The sequence below is a fragment of the Heptranchias perlo genome, chromosome 2 (genome assembly GCF_035084215.1).
Source record: "Heptranchias perlo isolate sHepPer1 chromosome 2, sHepPer1.hap1, whole genome shotgun sequence".
Lineage (NCBI taxonomy): Eukaryota > Metazoa > Chordata > Chondrichthyes > Hexanchiformes > Hexanchidae > Heptranchias > Heptranchias perlo.
Genome location: NC_090326.1, coordinates 8,918,575 through 8,946,281, shown reverse-complemented (window position 1 = coordinate 8,946,281; position 27,707 = coordinate 8,918,575). Strand labels below are relative to the sequence as shown.

The following is a 27,707-nucleotide window of genomic DNA, read 5'->3' as shown; positions in this document are numbered from 1 at the left end:
TCCCTCACCCTCACCCTGTATCAGGCAGCAGGTTCCCTCACCCTCACCCTGTATCAGGCAGCAGGTTCCCTCACCCTCACCCTGTATCAGGCAGCAGGTTCCCTCACCCTCACCCTGTATCAGGCAGCAGGTTCCCTCACCCTCACCCTGTATCAGGCAGCAGGTTCCCTCACCCTCACCCTGTATCAGGCAGCAGGTTCCCTCACCCTCACCCTGTATCAGGCAGCAGGTTCCCTCACCCTCACTCTGTATCAGGCAGCAGGTTCCCTCACCCTCACTCTGTATCAGGCAGCAGGTTCCCTCACCCTCACTCTGTATCAGGCAGCAGGTTCCCTCACCCTCACTCTGTATCAGGCAGCAGGTTCCCTCACCCTCACCCTGTATCAGGCAGCAGGTTCCCTCACCCTCGCCCTGTATCAGGCAGCAGGTTCCCTCACCCTCGCCCTGTATCAGGCAGCAGGTTCCCTCACCCTCGCCCTGTATCAGGCAGCAGGTTCCCTCACCCTCGCCCTGTATCAGGCAGCAGGTTCCCTCACCCTCGCCCTGTATCAGGCAGCAGGTTCCCTCACCCTCGCCCTGTATCAGGCAGCAGGTTCCCTCACCCTCGCCCTGTATCAGGCAGCAGGTTCCCTCACCCTCGCCCTGTATCAGGCAGCAGGTTCCCTCACCCTCGCCCTGTATCAGGCAGCAGGTTCCCTCACCCTCACCCTGTATCAGGCAGCAGGTTCCCTCACCCTCACTCTGTATCAGGCAGCAGGTTCCCTCACCCTCACTCTGTATCAGGCAGCAGGTTCCCTCACCCTCACTCTGTATCAGGCAGCAGGTTCCCTCACCCTCACTCTGTATCAGGCAGCAGGTTCCCTCACCCTCACTCTGTATCAGGCAGCAGGTTCCCTCACCCTCACTCTGTATCAGGCAGCAGGTTCCCTCACCCTCACCCTGTATCAGGCAGCAGGTTCCCTCACCCTCACTCTGTATCAGGCAGCAGGTTCCCGTTCCCTCACCCTCACTCTGCATCAGGCAGCAGGTTCCCTCACCCTCACTCTGTATCAGGCAGCAGGTTCCCTCACCCTCACTCTGTATCAGGCAGCAGGTTCCCTCACCCTCACTCTGTATCAGGCAGCAGGTTCCCTCACCCTCACTCTGTATCAGGCAGCAGGTTCCCTCACCCTCACCCTGTATCAGGCAGCAGGTTCCCTCACCCTCACCCTGTATCAGGCAGCAGGTTCCCTCACCCTCACTCTGTATCAGGCAGCAGGTTCCCTCACCCTCACCCTGTATCAGGCAGCAGGTTCCCTCACCCTCACCCTGTATCAGGCAGCAGGTTCCCTCACCCTCACCCTGTATCAGGCAGCAGGTTCCCTCACCCTCACCCTGTATCAGGCAGCAGGTTCCCTCACCCTCACTCTGTATCAGGCAGCAGGTTCCCTCACCCTCACTCTGTATCAGGCAGCAGGTTCCCTCACCCTCACTCTGTATCAGGCAGCAGGTTCCCTCACCCTCACTCTGTATCAGGCAGCAGGTTCCCTCACCCTCACCCTGTATCAGGCAGCAGGTTCCCTCACCCTCACCCTGTATCAGGCAGCAGGTTCCCTCACCCTCACCCTGTATCAGGCAGCAGGTTCCCTCACCCTCACCCTGTATCAGGCAGCAGGTTCCCGTTCCCTCACCCTCACTCTGTATCAGGCAGCAGGTTCCCTCACCCTCACTCTGTATCAGGCAGCAGGTTCCCTCACCCTCACCCTGTATCAGGCAGCAGGTTCCCGTTCCCTCACCCTCACTCTGTATCAGGCAGCAGGTTCCCTCACCCTCACTCTGTATCAGGCAGAAGGTTCCCTCACCCTCACCCTGTATCAGGCAGCAGGTTCCCTCACCCTCACCCTGTATCAGGCAGCAGGTTCCCTCACCCTCACTCTGTATCAGGCAGCAGGTTCCCTCACCCTCACTCTGTATCAGGCAGCAGGTTCCCTCACCCTCACTCTGTATCAGGCAGCAGGTTCCCTCACCCTCACCCTGTATCAGGCAGCCGGTTCCCTCACCCTCACCCTGTATCAGGCAGCAGGTTCCCTCACTCTGTATCAGGCAGCAGGTTCCCTCACCCTCACTCTGTATCAGGCAGCAGGTTCCCTCACCCTCACTCTGTATCAGGCAGCAGGTTCCCTCACCCTCACCCTGTATCGGGCGGCAGGTTCCCTCACCCTCACCCTGTATCAGGCAGCAGGTTCCCTCACCCTCACCCTGTATCAGGCAGCAGGTTCCCTCACCCTCACCCTGTATCAGGCAGCAGGTTCCCTCACCCTTACCCTGTATCAGGCAGCAGGTTCCCTCACCCTCACTCTGTATCAGGCAGAAGGTTCCCTCACCCTCACCCTGTATCAGGCAGCAGGTTCCCTCACCCTCACCCTGTATCAGGCAGCAGGTTCCCTCACCCTCACCCTGTATCAGGCAGCAGGTTCCCTCACCCTCACCCTGTATCAGGCAGCAGGTTCCCTCACCCTCACCCTGTATCAGGCAGCAGGTTCCCTCACCCTCACTCTGTATCAGGCAGCAGGTTCCCTCACCCTCACTCTGTATCAGGCAGCAGGTTCCCTCACCCTCACTCTGTATCAGGCAGCAGGTTCCCTCACCCTCACTCTGTATCAGGCAGCAGGTTCCCTCACCCTCACTCTGTATCAGGCAGCAGGTTCCCTCACCCTCACTCTGTATCAGGCAGCAGGTTCCCTCACCCTCACTCTGTATCAGGCAGCAGGTTCCCGTTCCCTCACCCTCACCCTGTATCAGGCAGCAGGTTCCCTCACCCTCACTCTGTATCAGGCAGCAGGTTCCCTCACCCTCGCCCTGTATCAGGCAGCAGGTTCCCTCACCCTCACTCTGTATCAGGCAGCAGGTTCCCTCACCCTCACCCTGTATCAGGCAGCAGGTTCCCTCACCCTCACCCTGTATCAGGCAGCAGGTTCCCTCACCCTCACCCTGTATCAGGCAGCAGGTTCCCTCACCCTCACTCTGCATCAGGCAGCAGGTTCCCTCACCCTCACTCTGTATCAGGCAGCAGGTTCCCTCACCCTCACTCTGTATCAGGCAGCAGGTTCCCTCACCCTCACTCTGTATCAGGCAGCAGGTTCCCTCACCCTCACTCTGTATCAGGCAGCAGGTTCCCTCACCCTCACCCTGTATCAGGCAGCAGGTTCCCTCACCCTCACCCTGTATCAGGCAGCAGGTTCCCTCACCCTCACCCTGTATCAGGCAGCAGGTTCCCTCACCCTCACCCTGTATCAGGCAGCAGGTTCCCTCACCCTCACCCTGTATCAGGCAGCAGGTTCCCTCACCCTCACCCTGTATCAGGCAGCAGGTTCCCTCACCCTCACCCTGTATCAGGCAGCAGGTTCCCTCACCCTCACCCTGTATCAGGCAGCAGGTTCCCTCACCCTCACTCTGTATCAGGCAGCAGGTTCCCTCACCCTCACTCTGTATCAGGCAGCAGGTTCCCTCACCCTCACTCTGTATCAGGCAGCAGGTTCCCTCACCCTCACTCTGTATCAGGCAGCAGGTTCCCTCACCCTCACCCTGTATCAGGCAGCAGGTTCCCTCACCCTCACCCTGTATCAGGCAGCAGGTTCCCTCACCCTCACCCTGTATCAGGCAGCAGGTTCCCTCACCCTCACCCTGTATCAGGCAGCAGGTTCCCTCACCCTCACCCTGTATCAGGCAGCAGGTTCCCTCACCCTCACTCTGTATCAGGCAGCAGGTTCCCTCACCCTCACTCTGTATCAGGCAGCAGGTTCCCTCACCCTCACTCTGTATCAGGCAGCAGGTTCCCTCACCCTCACTCTGTATCAGGCAGCAGGTTCCCTCACCCTCACTCTGTATCAGGCAGCAGGTTCCCTCACCCTCACTCTGTATCAGGCAGCAGGTTCCCTCACCCTCACTCTGTATCAGGCAGCAGGTTCCCTCACCCTCACCCTGTATCAGGCAGCAGGTTCCCTCACCCTCACCCTGTATCAGGCAGCAGGTTCCCTCACCCTCACCCTGTATCAGGCAGCAGGTTCCCTCACCCTCACTCTGTATCAGGCAGCGGGTTCCCTCACCCTCACCCTGTATCAGGCAGCGAGTTCCCTCACCCTCACCCTGTATCAGGCAGCGAGTTCCCTCACCCTCACCCTGTATCAGGCAGCAGGTTCCCTCACCCTCACCCTGTATCAGGCAGCAGGTTCCCTCACCCTCACCCTGTATCAGGCAGCAGGTTCCCTCACCCTGTATCAGGCAGCAGGTTCCCTCACCCTGTATCAGGCAGCAGGTTCCCTCACCCTGTATCAGGCAGCAGGTTCCCTCACCCTGTATCAGGCAGCAGGTTCCCTCACCCTGTATCAGGCAGCAGGTTCCCTCACCCTGTATCAGGCAGCAGGTTCCCTCACCCTGTATCAGGCAGCAGGTTCCCTCACCCTGTATCAGGCAGCAGGTTCCCTCACCCTGTATCAGGCAGCAGGTTCCCTCACCCTGTATCAGGCAGCAGGTTCCCTCACCCTGTATCAGGCAGCAGGTTCCCTCACCCTGTATCAGGCAGCAGGTTCCCTCACCCTGTATCAGGCAGCAGGTTCCCTCACCCTGTATCAGGCAGCAGGTTCCCTCACCCTGTATCAGGCAGCAGGTTCCCTCACCCTCACCCTGTATCAGGCAGCAGGTTCCCTCACCCTCACTCTGTATCAGGCAGCAGGTTCCCTCACCCTCACTCTGTATCAGGCAGCAGGTTCCCGTTCCCTCACCCTCACTCTGCATCAGGCAGCAGGTTCCCTCACCCTCACTCTGCATCAGGCAGCAGGTTCCCTCACCCTCACTCTGCATCAGGCAGCAGGTTCCCTCACCCTCACTCTGCATCAGGCAGCAGGTTCCCTCACCCTCACCCTGTATCAGGCAGCAGGTTCTCTCACCCTCACCCTGTATCAGGCAGCAGGTTCTCTCACCCTCACCCTGTATCAGGCAGCAGGTTCCCTCACCCTCACCCTGTATCAGGCAGCAGGTTCCCTCACCCTCACTCTGTATCAGGCAGCAGGTTCCCTCACTCTCACCCTCACTCTGTATCAGGCAGCAGGTTCCCGTTCCCTCACCCTCACTCTGCATCAGGCAGCAGGTTCCCGTTCCCTCACCCTCACTCTGCATCAGGCAGCAGGTTCCCTCACCCTCACTCTGCATCGGGCAGCGGGTTCCCTCACCCTCACTCTGCATCGGGCGGCGGGTTCCCTCGCCCTGGATCGGGCGGCGGGTTCCCTCGCCCTGGATCGGGCGGCGGGTTCCCTCGCCCTGGATCGGGCGGCGGGTTCCCTCGCCCTGGATCGGGCGGCGGGTTCCCTCGCCCTGGATCGGGCGGCGGGTTCCCTCGCCCTGGATCGGGCGGCGGGTTCCCTCGCCCTGGATCGGGCGGCGGGTTCCCTCGCCCTGGATCGGGCGGCGGGTTCCCTCGCCCTGGATCGGGCCCGCATCAGACAGTCAGTTCCCTCGCCCCCAGGTCCGCATCAGACAGTCAGTGTCTTCATTTGTCTGTATTCAGCAGTGTTACTCACAATCTCCTGTATTAAGCACTAAGGTCCCTCGTTCTCAAAGATGCAACATCTGGCCTTTCATCTCCTCCCTTCTCACCGCCCAGGGCCGCAAACACTCCTTCCCGGTAAAACAGCAATTTGGTTGTACTTCTTCCAACTTAGTATAATGTATTCGCTGCTCTGATGCGGCCTCCTCAACACTGGGGAAACCAGGCGCATAATTGGGTGATAGCTTTGCTGAACACCACTGTTCAGTCTGCAAGCATGACCCTGAGCTTCCGGTCGCTTGCCGTTTTTAATTCTCTGTCCCAATCCCAATTTGTGCTGTGTTTCAGGATAATAATGTGTGGCTGCCTGCACACCTTTGCTCTTGTGCTGGGAGCCAGCCCAGTGGAACAAGCACAATTTCTGGCTTTCAAGTTCAAACAGAAGGCATGTGCACGATTAATAGGCTTGTCAGCAAAATTGAAGCCCATGGAATAAAAGGGGCAGTGGCAGCATGGACACGAAATTGGCTGAGGGATAGGAAACAGAGTAATGGTGAACGGTTGATTATCGAACTGGAAGAAGGTGTATAGTGGTGTTCCCCAGGTACCAGGACGACTGCTTTTTTTGATATATATTAATGACTTGGACTTGGGTGTACAGGGCACAATTTCAAAATTTGCAGATGACACAAAATTTGGAAGTGTAGTGAACAGTGAGGAGAACAGTGGTAGACTTCAAGATGGCATAGACAGGCTGGTGGAATGGGCGGACACATGGCAGATGAAATTTAATGCAGAGAAGTGCGAAGTGATACATTTTGGCAGGAAGAACGAGGAGAGGCAATATATTCTAAAGGGGGTGCAGGAACAGAGAGACCTGGGAGTATATGTGCACAAATCTTTGAAGTGGATAGGTTGAGAAAGCGGTTAAAAAAGCATACGGGATCCTGTTCTTTATAAATAGAGGCATAGAGTACAAAAGCAAGGAAGTTATGATGAACCTTTATCTGGTTCGGCCAGAGCTGGAGTATTGTATCCAATTCTGGGCACCGCACTTTAGGAAAGATGTGAAGGCCTTAGAGAGGGTGCAGAAGAGATTTACTTAAATGGTTCCAGGGATCAGGGATGAGGGACTTCAGTTATGTGGATAGACTGGAGAAGCTGGAGTTGTTCTCCTTGGAACAGAGAAGGTTGAGAGGAGATTTGATAGAAGTGTTCAAAATCATGAAGCGTTTTGATGAAGTAAATAAAGAGAAACTGTTCCCATTGGCGGAAGGGTCGAGAACCAGAGGACACAGATTTAAGGTGATTGGCAAAAGAACCAAAGGCGACATGAGGAAAAACTTTTTTACACAGCGAGTGGTTATGATCTGGAATGCGTTGCCTGTAAGGGTGGGTGGAAGCAGATTCAATCGTGGCTTTCAAAAAGGAATTGGATAAATACTTGAAGGAAAAACATTTGCAGGGCTAGTAGGAAAGAGCGGGGTAATGGGACTAACTGGATTGCTCTTACAAAGAGCCGGCACGGGCTCGAATAGCCTCCTGTGCTGCACTGTGACTCATTCTCTGACTAAAGATTAGTGCCTGAATAAGGGACAAGTATTCTTTTCAGCTTTGTTACACTTCAGATTCAATTTTGGGAGAAGGGGAGAACTGTCGGGCATAAATGGAGCCCTGAATGTCCCAAATACATATAAACATAGGAGAAAAATGGACTGAGAAAGATCAGCTGGTCCATTGGGTCTGTCCCATTCAACAACTGGACAACACGGCCCCAATACTCCTTGCCCACCAGCAGACGTGTAATCTCCTGGGAAAGACCAAAAAAAAACAGAGAAAAATATAATAATGAGGCTCCCTCCATGGAGTCGTGTTTTGACCCCACTGCAGGACTGGCGCAGGGTTCGAAGTGCTGATTTTCTGTTCCCTCTATGCTATAGAATCTTGTCACCAGTGCCAGGGAGCCCATGTATTGTCCCAAAGGATGAATTATAATCCCACACTCCAAGTTTCCTTTCCTTAATATAAAGCTTTTTTTTTGTTTAAACACTTTCTGTAAATAAGAGCTTGCCTGTGTGAGCTTTGCTGACTGGGTTCGGCAGATTTCATCGAAGTCCGTGTTTGTTTCAGAGTTCAGCCGGAAGAACGTTTCAGATTGATTATGACAGTGACTGTTTCCGAAAGGATGGTGATCGGTTCCACTATATCTCCGGGAGCATACATTACTCTCGTGTACCTCGATACTACTGGAAGGACCGCCTTTTGAAAATGTACATGGCAGGACTGAATGCTATTCAAACGTGAGTGTGAAAACTTAGAATTACGGTTACAGTCCTTGTATTTTAGATATTTTGCGCTACAGGCTTCGCAGCTGATTGTCAGAGGTGTGGTCTTTCAGATGAGACCGAGCCTGGCTTCCCACTCACGTGGATGTAAAAGATCCCATGGCACTATTCGAAGAAGGTGCAAAAAAGATTCACAAGGATGATACCAGAACTGAGAGGATATGCTTATCAGGAAAGGCTGAACAGGCTCTGGCTCTTTTCTCTGGAAAAGAGAAGTTTGAGGGGCAACATGATTGAGGTCTTTAAAATAATGATAGGGTAGATGTAGAGAAAGTGTTTCCATATGTGGGGGAGTCCAAAACTAGAGGTCATCAATATAAGATAGTCACTAATAAATCCAATAGGGAATTCAGGAGAAACTTCTTTACCCAAAGAGTGGTGAGAATGTGGAACATGCTAGCACAAGGAGTAGTTGAGGCAAACGGTATAGATGCATTTAAGGGGAAATGAAAAGAAGGGTATGCTGATCGGGTGAGATGAAGAGGGATGGGAGGAGGTTCGTGTGGAGCATATGAGCTGGCATAGACCAGTTGGACCGAATGGCCTTTTTTTGTGCTGTAGACTCGATGTAACACGATGTATTTGGAGCATTTGTTTTTTTTAAGTGTAATTCAAACATAAAGGTTCTTCCATACATGCATCTTGGCTATCTGACACCTGGAGCACTTGAGTTCCTATTTTTTATATTAATTTCTTACCTCTTTATGTCAAATTGTTTTCTATGCTGATGGCTTCATTGAAAAGAACCAAAGTACCATTGTGGAATGAGGATTTATGTGGAATAGGAGCTGGGGAACAGCAGTTTCTTGTTTCCTATGCTGCTTCAAACTCTGGAGTAGTGCCTCAGTTGAGACCCCATTTTGTTAACTCTTTTATTATTGCATAGAGATCGAAGAACAGTTAAAGAATGAGGAAGTCCATATGCACACAGACATTTAGAATGACTGCTTTTTTAAAAACAAATCCTATTTTAATTATATAGATATGTGCCATGGAATTATCATGAGGCCACACCAGGAAAATATGACTTCACAGGAGACAGAGATTTCGAAGCCTTCTTAAAGTTATCCAGTGATATTGGCTTGTTGGTCATCTTGAGAGCTGGGCCCTATATGTGTGGAGAATGGGACATGGTGAGTGCAGTTAAATTCAGTGGAGAGATTATCATTTGAATTTACAAAAAGTAGTTTGAAAAGCTCTGTGTTTTTCATTTTTAAAGGGTGGTCTTCCTGCCTGGCTGTTACAGAAGGATTCAATTGTTCTTAGATCTTCAGATCCAGGTAAGATAAGAATATCACGGATTTGATCTATCTTGCATTGATAAGTAAAATAAAAACGTAAAACGTTGGAGGTGATAATTTGCAGTGGGAAAAGAATTGCCAGAGGAGAGCAGCGATCAACGAGTTTTGTTTTACGTGCAACGGACACCATTTTACAGTGGAAAAGAGAACTGTGCACTGCATCAGACTGTGCGTTTGTTGCTTTTTCAGGATTTTTGACCATTTATCCATGAAGAAGGATTTGGAAATGATTTATATTGAAGTGTTGCTTTTTAAATTAAAGTGGACTCACAGTAGTTTAAACCCCGGCCTTACAGCCACTTGCTGGAGCCACTGGTGCAATAGGGGAGTTGCTACCTTTTCTCAGGTGATCCCAGTAAACATTCCCGCCTTATGGGGTTGGAGTGTCCCTCCATGTTGAGCTTTGCATGAAGCTAGTTTGAAAGAGGGAAGGAGGCGAGTTAGCAGGCTTATGCGATCATCAACTGGAGAATAAAGGCCCACGTGTTAAGAGGTCAGCGCGCAAGGGCGGCTATGGCATCCAATTCGGATGACTGTGGGGATACATTGCAACATTACTCGGGTTATGCTACCGTGTAATCAGATATTAGGAAGTGCAGACGAGCCTTAAGGGCATGTGGTCCGCCTACGGGAGTGATCAACACCGCTTTACTCGAGAGTATTTATGGCAGACTCAATTTGTAAAAGTTTGGTGTGAAAAGGGCTCTCTACACTGTATTGGGCTGTGTATCATGTGTGAAAAGTTTTACACTAGTAAAATATTTATAAAATCCAGGTTGTTTCTATTAGTATCGGTATATTGTACTTATCGGTAATAGTATATTGGAGACATCTGTAAGGGTATGTTATGCTTATTTGTAATAATGTTACAGTTATCAATAGGTGTATTTTGGGGCTATCTGTATTTTGCAGTTATTTGTAAGAGTATATTGTGATTATCAGTAAGAGTATATTGCCAGTATATTAGGGTTATCTGTAAGAGTATTTTACAGTTATAGAGAAGAATACATTACAGCTATTTGCAGGATTATATTACTGTATATTACTGTTATCTGTAAAAGTATATTATGGTTATCTGTAAAGCTATATTACGGAAATGCATAAGGGTACTGTTATTACTAAGCTATGGTTATTTGTGAGAGTATATCATGGTTATCAGTAAGAGTATATTGCTGTTATTTGTAAGAGTAAACTACAGTTATTATTTTTGTTATCCTTGAGTATATTATTAATAAGAATATGGTTATACAATACTATGGTCATTAATGAGAGTATATTAAGGTTATATGTAAGAGTATAGCTCAGTCATCAGAACAAGGATATTTCAGATGTCAGTAAAAGTATATTACTGTTATCTGTAAGAGAATATTTTAGTTATTTGTAAGATTATATTAGTAAGAGTATGTTACCATTATCTAAGTGCATTACAGTGATTAGAGTATATTTTGATTATTTAAGATTATAGTATCATCAGTAAGTGTATGTTATCTGTAAGTGTACATCACATTAAGAGGGTATTATAGCTGTTGGAGTATTTTATGCTTATTAGTAAGAGTATATTACAGCTATTTGTAAGAATATATTATGCTTATTGGTAAAAGTATATTACAGTTATCTAAGAGACTAAGACAGTTATCAAGAATATATTGTGGCATTTTGTAAGAGTATATTACTGCTATCTAAGAATATAATAGTTGTACCTGTTTATTTGCAGCTTGCTTAATTGCAACTTTCATTCTAATACAATCATTTCAAACTCCCGGCTTTTCCCCTATACTTCCGTTTGTGAAAAGTTTGTTTTATTGCTATTTCATTTATTTATTGCCATTCTCATTTGTGTGTAAGTGTGGCGCGCAGAAATCTCGCTTTAGCAAGGCTTGTCACCTTTGAACTTTCACCTCTCGTTCCAATTGGGTTCAATGGTCACCGTGCTTAAGAACCGGTTTGACCTGGTTTCCACCTAATTTGTGTGGTTGAGGGAGGAATGGAAGTCTGTTTTCCAGATGGCAAAACAAAAGAGAAGCGACATGACTTGTCACTGTGCGAGCAAGTGAATGTTTTAAACAGTTTGAAGGGATTGAGGATTCTAAAGGTGGCCGCACGGAATTTCAGATTTCTGCAATTCTGAAAACAAAAGGTGGGCATCTTGGAGGACTGGGGAAGAAATGAGAACCAGGATAGGAAACGGAAGCGTGAAAGTATGAAGGCCGATGTTAATGAAGCGCAGCTTAGGCGGTTTAATCATAAATCAGAAAATCCCGCTTGACGACTGCCTGTTGAAAGCTAACGAGCTTGCCAGAGTACCTGGCGAAGAAAGCTTTTGAATCATCAAATGGATTCCTGTGCAGCTGGAAAGTGTGAGACAATCTTGTTTACAGAAAGCTGTATGGCGAAAAAGCGGACAGCGACAAACCTGCTGCTGGTGCTTGGACTGAGGAAGTGTTGCCGGGTTTGTTATCCACCTGACAACATCGACAGTTGCGACAAGCCTGGACTTTTCTATCGTGCCGTGTCTGACCAAACCTGCGCAAACGAGGAGAGCGGTGGTAAAATGAGAAAAGAACGCGTTACGTCGTTGTACGCTAATCGAACAGCTAACTTCTCGTAGTTAGGAAAAGCAGGAATCGTCATTGCTTTAAAAATGTGAAAACTTTTCCAATCGATTATGAAAATAGCATTAATGATTGGATGAGACAAGCAATTTTCGGAAAGTTGCTGCAGTTCAGGATGAGACAGTGGTGCAAGAATGTGGTACTTTTGATGGATAATGCCACTTTCCATGACGTGGCTCTTAATCTTTTGATGGATAATGTCACTCGCCATGACGTGGCTCTTAATCTTTTGATGGATAATGTCACTCGCCATGACGTGGCTCTTAATCTTTTGATGGATAATGCCACTCGCCATGACGTGGCTCTTAATCTTTTGATGGATAATGCCACTCGCCATGACGTGGCTCTTAATCTTTTGATGGATAATGCCACTCGCCATGACGTGGCTCTTAATCTTTTGATGGATAATGTCACTCGCCATGACGTGGCTCTTAATCTTTTGATGGATAATGTCACTCGCCATGACGTGGCTCTTAATCTTTTGATGGATAATGTCACTCGCCATGACGTGGCTCTTAATCTTTTGATGGATAATGTCACTCGCCATGACGTGGCTCTTAATCTTTTGATGGATAATGTCACTCGCCATGACGTGGCTCTTAATCTTTTGATGGATAATGTCACTCGCCATGACGTGGCTCTTAATCTTTTGATGGATAATGTCACTCGCCATGACGTGGCTCTTAATCTTTTGCATATGAGGGTTCAATTTTTACCATCGAGCATAACTTCCATCATCAAAACCCCATGGACCAAGGTGTCACTCATAGCATGAGCTACACTGTTTTAGATCCCTTTGAGGAAACTGGCATTTCACAAGTTATGAAAAGCTACAGTGTGTTGAATGTCTATCCAGTAGATCGCAGCTGCACCAGTAACTGCTTTAGAAACTGCGGTTTGGTTTTCCGTGAGGGAAACAACAAACCAGTTGAATTTTCAGTTGATAAAGGCGGTTTGATCTTTTTGCTTTGATGGATGATGACCTTGACGTCTACGGAGAGGAGATGGATGCAGAAAGTGTTTCTTCTCTGACAGACTCCGCAATAGAGGTAGCAGAAGATGTTACTATGTTCCAGAGCTGGAAATTAGAGAGGTATATTTTGCACTGTGCGTTCTGCATCGATTAATGGAGTTAAAAGGTAGTGAAAGTTTTTAATTTTGTGCACTGGAAGGGAACATAGAAACATAGAAAATAGGAGCAAGAATAGGCCATTCGGCCCTTCGGGCCTGCTCCGCCATTCAAAATGATCATGGCTGATCGTCTTACACAGTAGCCTGTTCCCGCTTTTTCCCCATATCCCTTGATCCCTTTAGCATTAAGAAATATATCTATCTCCTTGAATACATCTAATGACTTGGCCTCCACTACCTTCTGTGGTAGAGAATTCCACAGGTTCACCACCCTCTGAGTGAAGAAATTTCTCCTCACCTCTGTTCTAAATGGCATACCCCATATCCTAAGACTGTGACCCTTGGTTATGGATTCCCCAGACATCGGGAACATCCTCCCTGCATCTAGACTGTCTAGTCCTGTTAGAATTTTATATGTTTCGATGAGATCACCTCTCATTCTTCTAAACTCTGGTGAATATAGGCCTAGTCGACCCAATCTCTCCTCATATGTCAGTCCTGCCATCCCAGGAATCAGTCTGGTAAACCTTCATTGCACTCCCTCCATGGCAAGGACATCCTTCCTCAGATAAGGAGACCAAAACTGCACACAATACTCCAGATGTGGTCTCACCAAGGCCCTGTATAACTGCAGTAAGACATCCCTGCTCCTGTACTCAAATCCTCTTGCAATGAAGGCCAACATACCATTCGCCTTCCTAACTGCTTGCTGCACCTGAATGCTCGCTTTCAGCGACTGGTGTACAAGGACACCCAGGTCTCGTTGCACCTCCCCTTTTCCCAATCTATCTCCATTCAGATAATCTGCCTTTCTGTTTTTACAACCAAAGTGGATAACCTCACATTTATCCACGTTATACTGCATCTGACATGTTCTTGCCCACTCACCCAACTTGTCTAAATCACATTGGAGTCTCTTTGCATCCTCCTCACAGCTCACATTCCACCCCAGCTTTGTGTCGTCTGCATACTTGGAAATGTTACGTTTAGTTCCCTCATCCAAACGTTCGGAAGTTGGTGACTTATACTCTCCACCAATAAAAAGCTCACAATTCTTCTCTGCATAATAAAAACTCATGAGGTGTGCACATTTTTCTTCAATTTTTCACGTGTTCTACTGTATACTGTAAGATGTACAACATTTAGGCAACTAAAGATTGTTATGCACCAGACGAGTTATGACTTTTGTTGCTTTCTCCTTTTATAGCAATTCCCATTTTATTGCAATTAGCGAGATTGTCCCGAGTAGTTGCAACAAAGTGGGTTCCACTGTAGTTATCAGTTGGAATATATTATGGTTACACAAGAGTATAATATAGTTACTAGTAAGAATATATTACGATTACCCCCTAAGTTTATATTACCTGTGAAACTGTAATAAAGGCAAGAAAAAATGTGCCTTTGGTAAGTTTAGGGACCAGCAAATTGAGATGATTTCCTCTTCCCCCACCCCACCAGATCGTGCAACTTTACTGAAAATTAGGACTGTTCTGTATATTTCCTGATATGTGTTCTCATTCCAGATTATCTCAAGTCTGTTGACAGATGGATGAGTGTTTTCTTGCCCAAGATCAAACCATTTCTGTATCAAAATAATGGACCAATTATTGCTGTACAGGTACTGAGTGTTTTTTTGTTAAAACTAGTAAATGTTCTCAGGAGTAGCCATGAATGATTAATAACAGTACGGGGTGGGGGGGCGGTAAATCACGTCTGATGATGCAGCCAAAGAACAGCAGAAGGACGGAGACAAAATTTGTAAGTAGACAAAGTTCTGAGCGATTAACTGCCATACAAATAAATGCAAGGTGTTATGTACTGTAGAAAAATGGGACATACTCAACAAACTGTGTTAGACTGAAGAAAATCTAGGCGTGAAAGTAGACTCAACACTGACCGTGTACAACCATCGCAGAGCAACAAACAACAAAGTGCAGAGAAGGGTGTAGGCAGCAGTGAGAGTGAGAATGAGGTAGGGGGTGGAGGTGGGCAGTGTCGCAGAGGTGAAAGTAATAGATAGAATGTGGTGAGTGAAGCTCAACGAGCAGCTGCGGTCGGGCAATGGAGTCAACTGAGAATATCGAGTTTTAGCTGGAGCCAAAGAGGATGGCTTTGATCTTAACCAATGTCAAATTGTTCATCCACAACCTGAATTTGGACTTGCGTTCAGTCAGCACAATGGTAGTCATGGTGTTGAGGGTGGCGGTGATGGCAGAGCGGTGGAGTTGAGTGTCGTTAGCACACATATGAAAACTGACTCCATGCGTGCTGATAATTTTGTCAAGGGCAATGTGTAGACCAGGAAAGAGGGGGCCAAGGCTGGAACCTTGGAGTACTCCAACGACATTGTGTGGGGGCAGGAGGAGAAGCCACTTCTGGAGTTGCATAGATGCATTGCGACAGGTAGGAATGGAATCAAGTGGGGGTGGTACCGGTAAAAAGAGACTATGGGGTGGGCCATGTTGAAAGGTAAGAGAGGTGCAAGGGAACGAGAAGCGGTAATGTGTTCTGCTTAGAGGACATCGTTGACTGTTTGGGTTCTGAGTGGGGCAGATACAGAAGTGAGGGATTCAAACATGAAATGGTGGGAGAGGTAAGTCCAGAGCTGGATAGTGATGACATGCTCAATGATCATACAGAGGAAAAGAGGTGAGAGATAGTTAACAGTTGGTAGAGAAGAACAACAACAATTTGTGTTTATTTATATAGCACCTTTAATGTGGAAAAATGACCCAAGGTCCTTCACAAAAGCATAATAAGACAAAATTAGACTCCAAGCCAAAGAAGGAGATATTAGGAGGAGTAACGAAAAGCTCAGTCAAAGAGATGGCTTTTAGGAGGATCTTAAAGGAGGCAAGGGTGGCGGAGGGTTTTAGACGGTAATTCCAGTGCGTGGGATCTCGAAGTCAGTGTTACCAGTGGAGGCGCAAAGGAGCCGGATGCACAAGAGGCCACAGAGTTTGAGGAACGCAGAGTTCTCTGAGGGTTGTAGGGCTGGAGGAAGTTAGAGATAGGGAGGGGCGAGGCCATCAAGGAATTTAAACATGAGGGTGAGAATTTTAATTTGGAGGCATTGGGGACTGGGAGACAATGTAGGTCAGGAAGGACAGGGGTGATGGAAGAGTGGGACTTGGTTTGGGTGCCAGAGTTTTGAACGAGTTGAAGTTATGAAGGGCAGAGGATGGGAGGCCTGCCAGCAATGCACTGGGAGAGTTATGTCTGAAAGTAACAAAGTCACGGATGAGGGTTTCAGGAGCAGATGGGTTGAAGCAGGGGCAGAGGCAGGCGATATTACGGTTGATTGAAGTAGGTGGTCTTTGTGATGGAGAGGATATGAGGTCAGAAGGTCAACTTGGGGTCAATTAGGACGTCACAGTTGCAAACAGTCTGGTTCAACCTGAGACGGTGGCCGGGGAGGGGTGGAGTTTGTGGCAGGAACCGAAGATGATGGCTTCGGTCTTCCCAGTGTTTAACTGGAGAAAATTGCGGATCGCCCAGGACTGGATGTCGGACAAGCAGTCTGACAACCAGGAGGCAGCGGAGGGGTCGAGAGAGGGAGAGTTGGGTGTCATTGGTGTAGATGTGGAACCTGACCCTGTGTCTTTGGATAATGTCAAGGGCATCAACAACAACAACTTACATTTATATAGCACCTTTAACTGAGTAAAACATCCCAAGGGGTTTCACGGGGGCGATTATCAAACAAAATTGGATAAAGTCAAGGGCATCAGGTAAATGAGGAGAAGGAGGTGGCCAAGGATAGATCTTTCAGGGTGAAGATGTGGGGACGGGAAGAGAAGCCATTGCTGGAAATGCTGTGGCTACGACTGGTTGGGTAAGAGGGGAACCGAGTGAAGGCAGTCCCACTGAGCTGGACAACAAACGAGAGGTGTTGGAGAAGGATGGTGTCGTTGACCGTGTCAAAGGCTGCAGAGAGGATGAGGAGGGATAGTGCACCCTGGTCACAGAGGATGTCCTTTTGTAACTTTGATTAGGGCAATTTTAGTGCTGCGCTAGTGGCAGAAACCTGACTGGAGAGATTCAAACGCAGAGTTGTGGGAAAGATGCGCATGGATTTGGGAGGCGAGGTGAGTTCAGATGGAGATTGAAATCACCAAGAATGAACAGAGGAACAGAAGTAGGCCATTCAGCCCCTTGAGCTTGTTCTGCCATTTAATTATCATAGTAGGTACAGCACAGGAGTAGGCCATTCAGCCCATCGTGTTTATGCCAGCTCTTTGAAAGAGCTATCCAATTAGTCCCACTCCCCTGCTCTTTCCCCATAGCCCTGTAAATGTTTCCCTTCAAGTATGTATCCAATTCCCTTTTGAAAGTTACTATTGAATCTGTTTCCACCACCCTTTCAGGCAGTGCATTCCAGATCATTACAACTTGCTGAGTAAAGACAATGTTTCCCCATGTTGCCTCTGGCTCTTTTGCTGATCACCTTAAATCTGTGTCCTCTGGTTACTGACCCTCTGCCACTGGAAACAGTTTCTCCTTATTTACTCTATCAAAACCCTTCATGATTTTGAACACCTCTATCAAATCTCCCCTGAACCTTCTCTGCTCTAAGGAGAACAACCCCAGCTTCTCCAGTGTCTCCACATAACTGAAATCGCTCATCCCTGGTATCATTCTCGTAAATCTCTTCTGCACCATCTCTAAGGCCATGCCATCCTTCCTAAAGTGTGATGCCCAGAATTGAACACAATGCTCCAGCTGAGATTTAACCAGTGTTTTAATAAAGGTTTAGCATAACTTCCTTGCTTTTGTACTCTCTGCCTCTATTAATAAAGCCCTGGATCCCATATACTTTTTTTTTAAAAACAGCCTTCACAACTCAACCTGCCACCTTCCAAGATTTGTGTACATATACCCCCCGTTCTCTCTATCTCTGTACTCCCTTTAAAATTGTACCATTTAGTTTATATTGCCTCTCCTCATTCTTCCTACCAAAATGCATCACTTCAGACTTCTCTGCATTAAATTTCATCTGCCACGTGTCTGCCCATTTCACCAGTCTGTCTATGTCCTCCTGAAGTCTGTTACTACCCACTCAGTGTTTACTACATTTCCAAGTTTCATGTCATCTGCAGATTTTGAAATGGTACCCTCTATACCCAAGTCCAGGACATTAATATATATCAAAAAGAGCAGTGGTCCTAATACTGACCCCTGGGGAACACCACTGTATACTTCCCTCCAGTCTGAGAAACAACCGTTCACCACTACTCTCTGTTTTCTGTCCCTTAGCCAATTTTGTATCCACGCTGCTACTGTCCCTTTAATCCCATGGGCTTTAATTTTGCCAACAAGTCTATTATCGAAAGCCCATGTATTAACCGCACTACCCTCATCAACTCTCTCCGTTACTTCAAAGAACTCAATCAAGTTTGTCAAACATGATTTTCCTTTAACAAATCTGTGCTGACTTTCATTTATTAACCCAGACTTTTCCCAGTGCCAATTTATTTTGTCCTGGATTATTGTCTGTAAAAGTTTTCCCACCAGTGATGTTAAGCTGACTGGCCTGTTATTGCGGGGTTTATCCCCCTCCCCTTTTTTGAACAGGGCTGTAACATTTGCAATCCTCCAGTCCTCCAGCAATGTCCCCATATCGAAGGAGGATTGGAAGATTGTGGCCAGAGCCTCCGCAATTTCCCCCCTTACTTCCCTCAGTAACCTCGGATGCCTCCCATCTGGACTGGGTGACTTTTTTACTTTGAGCACTGCCAATCTTTTAAGTACCTCCTCGTTATCTATTTTTATCTTATCCAATTTCTCTACTACCTCCTCCTTTACTGTGACATTGGCAGCATCCTCTTCTCTAGTGAAGAACGATGCAAAGTATTCATTTAGTACCTCATTGGGCTGGGAACACATTGATCAAGAAAGTTCTTTTGCACACATTTCAGGAATTCCTCCCCCTCTTTGCCCTTTACACTGTTACAATCCCAGTTTTTGGGGATAATTGAAGTCCCCCATTATCACTACTCTATAGTTCTTGCATCTTTCTGTAATTTTCTCCTCGATCTCCTTCCCACTATTTGGTGGCCTATAGTGTAGTGTAAAACACCCAATAGTGTAACAGCTCCTCTATTGTTCCTTAATTCTAACCAAATAGATTTTGTCTTTGACCCCTCAACTACATCATCCCTTTCCAGTGCTAGAATAGTTTCTTTGATCAATACTGCCACTCCCTCCCTCCTTCCCTCCTGAATACCTTGTAGCCAGGAATATTAAGTACCCAATCCTCCCCTCCTTTGAGCCAGGTCTCTGTTATTGCCACTATATCATAGTCCCATGTGGTGACTTGAGCCTGCAGCTCACCAACCTTATTTACCACACTGCGTGCATTTACACACACGCACTCTAAGTTCATCTTGGAGTGTCTCGCTTTCCAGTGCTAGAATAGTTTCTTTGATCAATACTGCCACCCCCCCAACCCCCACTCCTTTCTTTCCTTCCCTATCTTTCCTGAATACCTTGTAGCCAGGAATATTAAGTACCCAATCCTCCCCTCCTTTGAGCCGGGTCTCTGTTATTGCCACTATATCATAGTCCCATGTGGTGACTTGAGCCTGCAGCTCACCAACCTTATTTACCACACTACGTGCATTTACACACATGCACTCCAATCTCATCTTGCCTCCTGTCTGATCCCTCCTATTTCTGAACTATTCTTTACTCTCGCACTATTTGTCCCTCCCAGTCCTCTGTGCACCTTGTTTCTCCTCTCTAATGTTTCCTCCTGGTGCCCATCCCCAGATCATGGCTGATCTCTATCTTAACTCCATTTACCCGCCTTGGTTCCTTAACCCTTAATACTCTCACTTATCGAAAATCTATCAATCTCAGTTTGAAACGTTCAATTGATCCCTAGCCTCAACAGCATTTTGGAGGAGAATTCCAGATTCCCACTACCCTTTGTGTGACGAAGTGCTCCCTGACTTCACCCCTAAATGGTCTAGCTCTAATTTTAAGATTGTGCCCCCTTGTTCTGGATTCTTCCACCCGAAGAAATAGTTTCTCTCTATCGACCCTATCAAATCCTTCAATCATCTTAAACACCTCAATTAGATCACCCCTTAATCTTCTATATTTCAACTTCTAGAGGACATAACGTGGGATAAAATTAATACTCACTTAGAAATACTTATCTAAGACAGTCAACAAGGATTTGTAAAAGATAAGTTGTGTCTGATAAACTTAGTTGAATTCTTTGAGGAAATAACAGTGTGCATTGATGAAGGAAATGCCATGCATATTGTGGATATGGATTTTAAAGGCATTTGATGTGCTGCATAGGAGGCTAGTTGATAAACTTCAGTTTTAAAGGGAGTGTAGCAGTGTGGATAGGAAATTGGTTGAAGGACAGAAAACGAAGAGTTATTGTAAATGAGTGTTTGTTTTTTTTGGACTAAAGGGATGGAAACAGTGGTGTCCCCCATTGAACATAACACAAGAGATAGGAGGAGGGGTATTTGGCCTTTCGAGCCTGCTCAGCCACTCAATGAGATCATGGCTGATCTGATTCTGGCCTCAACTCCACTTTCCCGTCTTTTCCCCGTATCCTTTTGACTCCCTTGCTGATCAAAAATTTGTCGAACTCAGCCTTGAATATATTCAATGACTCAGCCTCCACAGCTTTTTGGGGTAAAGAATTCCAAAGGTCCACAACCCTGAGAGAAGAAATTTCTCCTCATTTCCATCTTAAATGGGTGACCTCTTATTCTGAGACTATTCCCCCTAGTTCTGGATTCCCCCATGAGGGGTAACATCCTCTCAGCATTTACCCTGTCAAGCCTCCTCAGATTCTTATATGTTTTAATAAGATCTCCTCTCATTCTTCGAAACTCCAATGAGCATAGACCCAACCTGTTCAATCTTTCCTCATAAGACAACCCTTCCATACCCGGAATCAACCTACTGAACCTTCTCTGAACCGCCTCCAATGCAAGTATATCCTTCCTTAAATACGGAAACCAGAACTGTACGCAGTACTCCAGGTGTGGTCTCACCAGCACCCTGTATGGTTGTAGCTTGACTTCCCTGCTTTTATCCTCCACCCCCCTTGAAATAAAGGCCAATATTCCATTTGCCTTCCCAATTACCTGCTGCACCTGTATGCTAACTTTTTGTGTTTCATGTACGAGGATGCCCAACACCCTCTGTACCGCAGCATTCTGTAGCCTTTCTCCATTTATATAATATTTTGCTTTTTTATTTTTCCTCCCAAAGTGGATGACTTCACATTTTCCCACATTATATTCCATCTGCCAAATTTTTGCCCATTCGCTTAACCTGTCAATATCCCTTTGCAGACACTTTGTGTCCTCATCGCAACTTGCTTTTCCACCTATCTTTGTATCATCAGCTAATTTGGCCACAAGACACTCTGTTCCTTCATCCAAGTCATTGATATATATTGTAAATAGTTGAGGCCCCAGCACTGATCCCTGTGACACCCCACGAGTTAGATTGCCATCCTGAAAGTGACCCCTTTATCCCGACTCTTTGTTTTCTGTTAATTAGCCAATCCTCTATCCATGCCAGTATATTACCCCCAACACCATGAGCTCTTAGCTTGTGCAGTAATCTTTTATGTGGCACCTTATCGAATGCCTTTTGGAAATCCAAATATACTGCATCCATTGGTTCCCCTTTATCCACCCTGCTTGTTACTTCCTCAAAGAACTCGAATAAATTCGTCAAACACAATCTTTATAAATGATTGGACTTCAGCATAATATCAAAATTTGCAGAAAACACAAAAATGAGTGGTGTGGTTAACTGTGACGAGGGCTCTAAGCAACTTCAGGAGAATATAGACCATAACAACTTGCATTTATATAATGCCTTTAACATTCGAATAATCAAGTCTGGAGGTAACAAAGGCATGTACGATGATTTCAGCGACAGATGGGCTGGTGTAGGGGTGGAGGAGGTGATGTTACAAAGTGGAAGTGGGCTTGTTTTGTTACAGCGAGCATTTCAAGACCCAGCTCAACTTGGGATTGAACAGGATGCTGAGGTTGTGGACAGTCTGGTGCAGCTTGAGACAATGGCTGGAGAGAGAAAAGGTGGTGAGGGTACAGAATGTGGGATGGGGGTCGAAGACAATGGCTTCGGTGATCCCGGTATTTAACTGCAGGATGTCGAGGCTCATCCAAGACTGGATGTGGGACGAGTAGTTTGACGGCACAGAAGCAGTGGAGGATTTGGGAGAGGTGGTGACGCAGTAGAGCTGGGTGTCATGTGCAAGGTCAAACCAAGTCTACAATTAACGTTGCTAAGGGCCAGGATGCAGATGAGGAAGATAGGGCCAAGGATGGATCCTTGGGGGACTGTTCAAATGACTGTGCGGGGATAGGTAAGAGTGGAACCAGGTGAAGGTAGTCCCATGCGCTGAACGACAGAGGAGTGATATTGGAGGAAGATGGTGTGATTGACGATGTCAAAGGCTGCAGATAGGTTGAGCGGGAATAATGCACTATGGTCAGTCAGCGAATGTTGTTTGTGACTTTGGTTAGGGGGTTTTGGTGCTCTGGGAGGGGCGGCAGCCTGTTTGGAGGAATTCAAACAGGGAGTTGTGAAAGGGATGGGCATGAATTGGGAAGGTGACATATTCAAGGACCTTGGAAAGGAAAGAGTGGATGGAGATAAGACAGTAAGAGATAGGAGCAGGAATAGGCCATTCGGCCCCTCGAGCCTGCTCCGCCATTTAATGAGATCATGACTGATCTGATTTTTACCTCAACTCCACTTTCCCGCCTTTTCCCCATATCCTTTGACTCCCTTGCTGATCAAAAATTTGTCTAACTCAGCCTTGAATGTATTCAATGACTCAGCCTCCACAGCTTTTTGGGGTAAAGAATTCCAAAGATTCACGACCCTCTGAGAGAAGAAATTCGTCCTCATTTCCGTCTTAAACGGGCGACCCCTTATTCTGAGACTATACCCCTAGTTTTAGATTCCTCCATGAGGGGAAACATCCTCTCAGCATCGACCCTATCGAGTCCCCTCGGAATCTTGTATGTTTCAATAAGATCTCCTCTCATTCTTCTAAACTCCAATGAGTGTAGACTCACTCTGTTCAACCTTTTCTCATAAGACAACCCCTCCATACCCGGAATCAACCTAGTGAACCTTCTCTGAACTGCCTCCAATGCAAGTATAACCCTAACCCTAACCCTGTACAGTTGTCGCCTGACTTCCCTGCTAGAAATCCCCCTAGAAATAAAGGCCAATATTCCATTTGCCTTCCAGATTACCTGCTGCACCTGTATGTTGACTTTTTGTGTTTCATGTACGAGGACTCCCAGATCCCTCTGTACCGCAGCATTTTGTAGTATTTCTCCATTCAAATAATATTTTGCTTTTTTATTTTTCCTCCCAAAGTGGATGACTTCACATTTTCCCACATTATATTCAATCTGCCAAATTTTTGCTCATTCGTTTAACCTGTTAATATCCCTTTGCAGACACTTTGTGTCCTCATCGCAACTTGCTTTTCCACCTATCTTTGTATCATCAGCAAATTTGGCCACAAGACACTCCGTTCCTTCATCCAAGTCATTGATATATATTGTAAATAGTTGAGGCCCCAGCACTGAGCCCTGCGGCACCCCACTAGTCACAGATTGCCATTTTCAAAATGACCCTTTTATCCCGACTTTGTTTTCTGTTAGTTAGCCAATCCTCTATCCATGCCAGTATATTACCCCCAACACCATGAGCTCTTGTGCAGTAATCTTTTATGTGGCACCTTATCGAATGCCTTTTAGAAATCCAAATATACTGCATCCATTGGTTCCCCTTTATCCACCCTGCCCGTTACTTCCTCAAAGAACTCTAATAAATTTGTCAGACACAATTTCTCCTTCATAAAACCATGTTGACTCTCCTTGATTGTATTATGAGTCTCCAAATGTCCTGCTACTACTTCCTTAATAATGGATTCTAGCATTTTCCCAATGACAAATGTTAGGCTAACTGGTCTATGGTTACCTGCTTTCTGTCTCACTCCCTTCTTGAATAGGGATGTTACGTTGCGGTTTTCCAATTCGCTGGGTCCTTTCCAGAATCTAGAGAATTCTGGAAGATTACAACCAATGCATCCACTATCTCTGTAGCCACTTCCTTTAAGACTCTCTGATGCAAGCCATCAGGTCCAGGGGATTTGTCAGCCTTTAGACCCATTAGTTCACCTAGTACTTTTTCTCTCGTGATCGTGATTGTTTTTAGATCCTCCCTCCCCTTTGCCCCTTGATTTTCTACTATTATTGGTATATTATATTTCTACTGTGAAGACAGATACAAAATATCTGTTCAATTCCTCTGCCGTTTCCTTGTTTTCTATTATTATTTCCCCAGTCTCATCCTCTAAGGGACCAATGTTTACTTTAGCTACCCTCTTCCTTTTTATATACTTGTAGAAGCTTCTACTGTCAGTTTTTATATTTCTTGCTAATTTACTCTCATAATTTATTTTCTCCCTCTTTATTATTCTTTTAGTCATCCTTTGCTGGTTTTTAAAGTTTTCCCAATCTTCAGGCTTACCAGTAATCTTTGCCATGTTGTATGCTTTTTCTTTTAACGTGATACCATCCTTGACTTCCTTAGTTAGCCATGGTTGGTTAACCCTTTTTGTGGAGTCTTTCCTCCTCACAGGGATATAATTTTGTTGTGAGTCATAAAATATCTTTTTAAATGTTTGCCACTGCTTATCCACCATCATACCATCTAATCTGTTTACCCAGACCACTTTAGCCAATTCCGCCCTCATTCCTTTATAATTGCCCTTATTTAAGTTTAATACAGTAGTTTCAGACCCAAGATCCTCGCTCTCAAACTGGATGTGAAATTCTATCATGTTATGATCACTGATTCCCAAGGGATCCTTTACTTTGAGATCATTAATTAATCCTGTTTTGTTACCCATTAGCAGATCCAAAATGGCCTGTTCCCTGGTTGGTTCCCCGACGTATTGGTCTAAGAAACAGTCCCTAATACACTCTATGAACTCCTCCTCAGGGCTACTTTTGCCAATTTCATTTGTCCAATCTATGTGAAAGTTAAAATCGCCCATGATTATTGCATTACCTTTTTTACAAGCCCCCCTTATTTTCTGATTAATATTTTGCCCTACAGTGTAGCTACTGTTAGGCAGCCTGTATACTACTCCCACCAGTGATTTCTTTCCCTTGCTATTTCTTACCTCCACCCAAATTGATTCGACATCTTGACCTTCTGAGCCAAGATCATTTCTCACTATTATACCAATTTCATCCTTTATTAACAGAGCTACCCCACCACCTTTACCTTTTTTCCTATCCTTCCGAAATGTTAAATAACCCTGAATATTTAGCTCCCAACCTTGGTCACCTTGCAGCCACGTCTCTGTAATGGCCACGAGATCAGACCCATTTGTTTCTATTTGTGCCGTCAATTCATCTATCTTATGAATGCTGCACGCATTCAGATAAAGAACCTTTAATTTTGTCTTTTTACCATTCTTTCCTACCCCGGCCCCATTTGCTAGTGCACTCTTATGTTCGTACGCTCTGTCCCTTCCTGACACACTCTGTTTATCATTACCTCCATCACTTTCCTGTACTACTTCCTTGTCTTTTCTCTTTATCAATCTAAACTTCACCCCACTTGAACCCTCCCCCCCCCCCCCTATTTAGTTTAAAGCCTTCTCTACCGCCCTAGTTATTCAGTTTGCCAGAACTCTGGTCCCAGCATGGTTCAGGTGAAGCCCGTCCCAACGGAACAGCTCCCTCTTTCCCCAGTACTGGTGCCAGTGCCCCATGAATCGAAACCCACTTCTCCCACACCAATCTTTGAGCTACGCATTCATCTCTCTGATCTGATTTACCCTGTGCCAATTTGGTCGTGGCTCAGGTAATAATCCGGAGATAATTTAATTGCCGGTGGGACTTCCGTTTTCGGGTCGCCCGCGCGCACACAGGTGGGTCCCTGGGAAACTCGGAAGTCGTCGGGTTGGAGCCGGTTTCCGAACCCGAACGGGATTTGCGCGATTTTCGGAGCCCCCGGCCCCCAACACACACGCATTTGCCCATCATCTCCTGACATCAGGGGGTAGAGTTGGGGATGGATGAGGAAGGGATATAAGGAGTTGCCCATAGCACAGAAAAGGAGCCTGTGGTTATCTTTGCTCTCCAGGATGAACCTGGAGTAATGGGTGGTTTTGGCAGTGGAGAGTGAACTTCGGTAGAGTTTGATGTGATCAACCCAGAAGCGGTGATCAGTGGCGAAGCTCGTTGTCTCCCAGGCACAGTAAGTTTGCTCCCCTTGAACTTGGGAGCGGTGATACCAGGCAGAGTGACGGGAATGGGGGGACAGTGGAAGTTTTGCTGGGGACATGAGGATCAACGGTAAAGGTGTGTGACTGAGCTGATCAACAACTGCAGTTATCGTGGTGAATGGAGGGCCACAGGCTCGGTACTTGGGAGTTTGAAAATGTGGTTTTTAGCGACTTTTGGGGAGAACTTTTTTTCCAGGGGTAGATGAAGGAGGAAATGGAGTTGCGGGTGGGGAAGGGGATGTGGATGGGGAGGAAGTGGTCGGAAATGACCACATTGGTGATCAAGATCACAGGAGATGGTGAAGGCAAGGGCTGACCATGAATATCGGTTAGAGTGTTTACACGAAGGGAGTGGTTTAGTGAGGAGAGGTGGTCTGGAAAGTTGAGATGAAGATTAAAATCACTGAGGATGATGAGTTTGTTGCAGAGGCTGAAGGAAAAAAGAAGGGAGGATATCTTGAGATGGAACTTGAGATGAGGCTGGGGGATGGTAGACAGCGAGGTTTTAAAGGAGAGGTGAGAGGGATGGAACAGGATGAGGTGCTCAAAAGAGGGGAAGAGGCCTCGGTGATGAGGGCTACACAAGTTAGTAGATTGGGCAGAGATAGATGTCAGATGAAATTTAATGTGGAAAAATGCAAGGTGATACATTTTGGGGAATGAATAAGGAGATAATATATGTAAAATTTAAAAGGAGTAGAGGAGCAGAGAGACTTAGAAGTTCAGATACACAAAACTTTAAATGTGGAGGACACTGATCAAGTTGTAAAATAAAAGTAATGCTGAACCTATGCAAATGTAAGGAATCTTACAACACCAGGTTATAGTCCAACAATTTTATTTTAAAATCACAAGCTTTCGGAGATTATCCACTTCGTCAGGTGAGTGAGTCAAATAAAATTGTTGGACTATAACCTGGTGTTGTAAGATTCCTTACATTTGTCCACCCCAGTCCATCACCGGCATCTCCACATCATCGAACCTATGCAAGTCATTGGTTTGGCTGTGATTAGAATATTGTCCATTTTTGGGTGCCTTCATTTAGAATGACGTCAAGGCCATGGATGCATGCGTAACAGGTTGACTGAGATGATAAACTGCACGAGAGGCTTTAGTTAGGACACAAGAGAAACTGGGGCTCTTTTCGTTAGAACAGAGAAGGATGAAAGGAGATTTGGTAGAAATGTACAGAATTGTGAGGGGTTTTAACAAGGTAAGTCCAAGGAAAAACTGGGCAATTAATCGGCAACTAGAGTGTATAAATTAAAATCACCAAAAGAATGAAGAGGGGTTATGAGACTTTTTTTTAACCCAGAAGAATGCCCCACCAGAAACAGTAGTGGAAGCAGAGTCCATGTTACCTTTTTTAGAAAAAAAAGTGGATAAATATTTCAAATAGAAAAATTGTGAAGGGTGTGGGGAAAGAACAAGTTAATGGGATAGCTTGATGGACTGAATGGC

General features: G+C 46.4%; 1 protein-coding gene across 1 annotated transcript in view; it reads left to right on the top strand.

Annotated features, from left to right (window-relative positions):
- Window positions 1-27,707, top strand: part of glb1 (galactosidase, beta 1) — a 181,087-nt gene that overhangs the window by 1,907 nt on the left and 151,473 nt on the right. Inside the window, exons 2-5 of the mRNA XM_068000075.1 lie at window positions 7,652-7,821; window positions 8,849-8,999; window positions 9,086-9,146; window positions 14,434-14,528. Coding sequence (XP_067856176.1) covers window positions 7,652-7,821; window positions 8,849-8,999; window positions 9,086-9,146; window positions 14,434-14,528 — 477 coding nt within the window. The remainder of the gene's footprint in view (window positions 1-7,651; window positions 7,822-8,848; window positions 9,000-9,085; window positions 9,147-14,433; window positions 14,529-27,707) is intronic.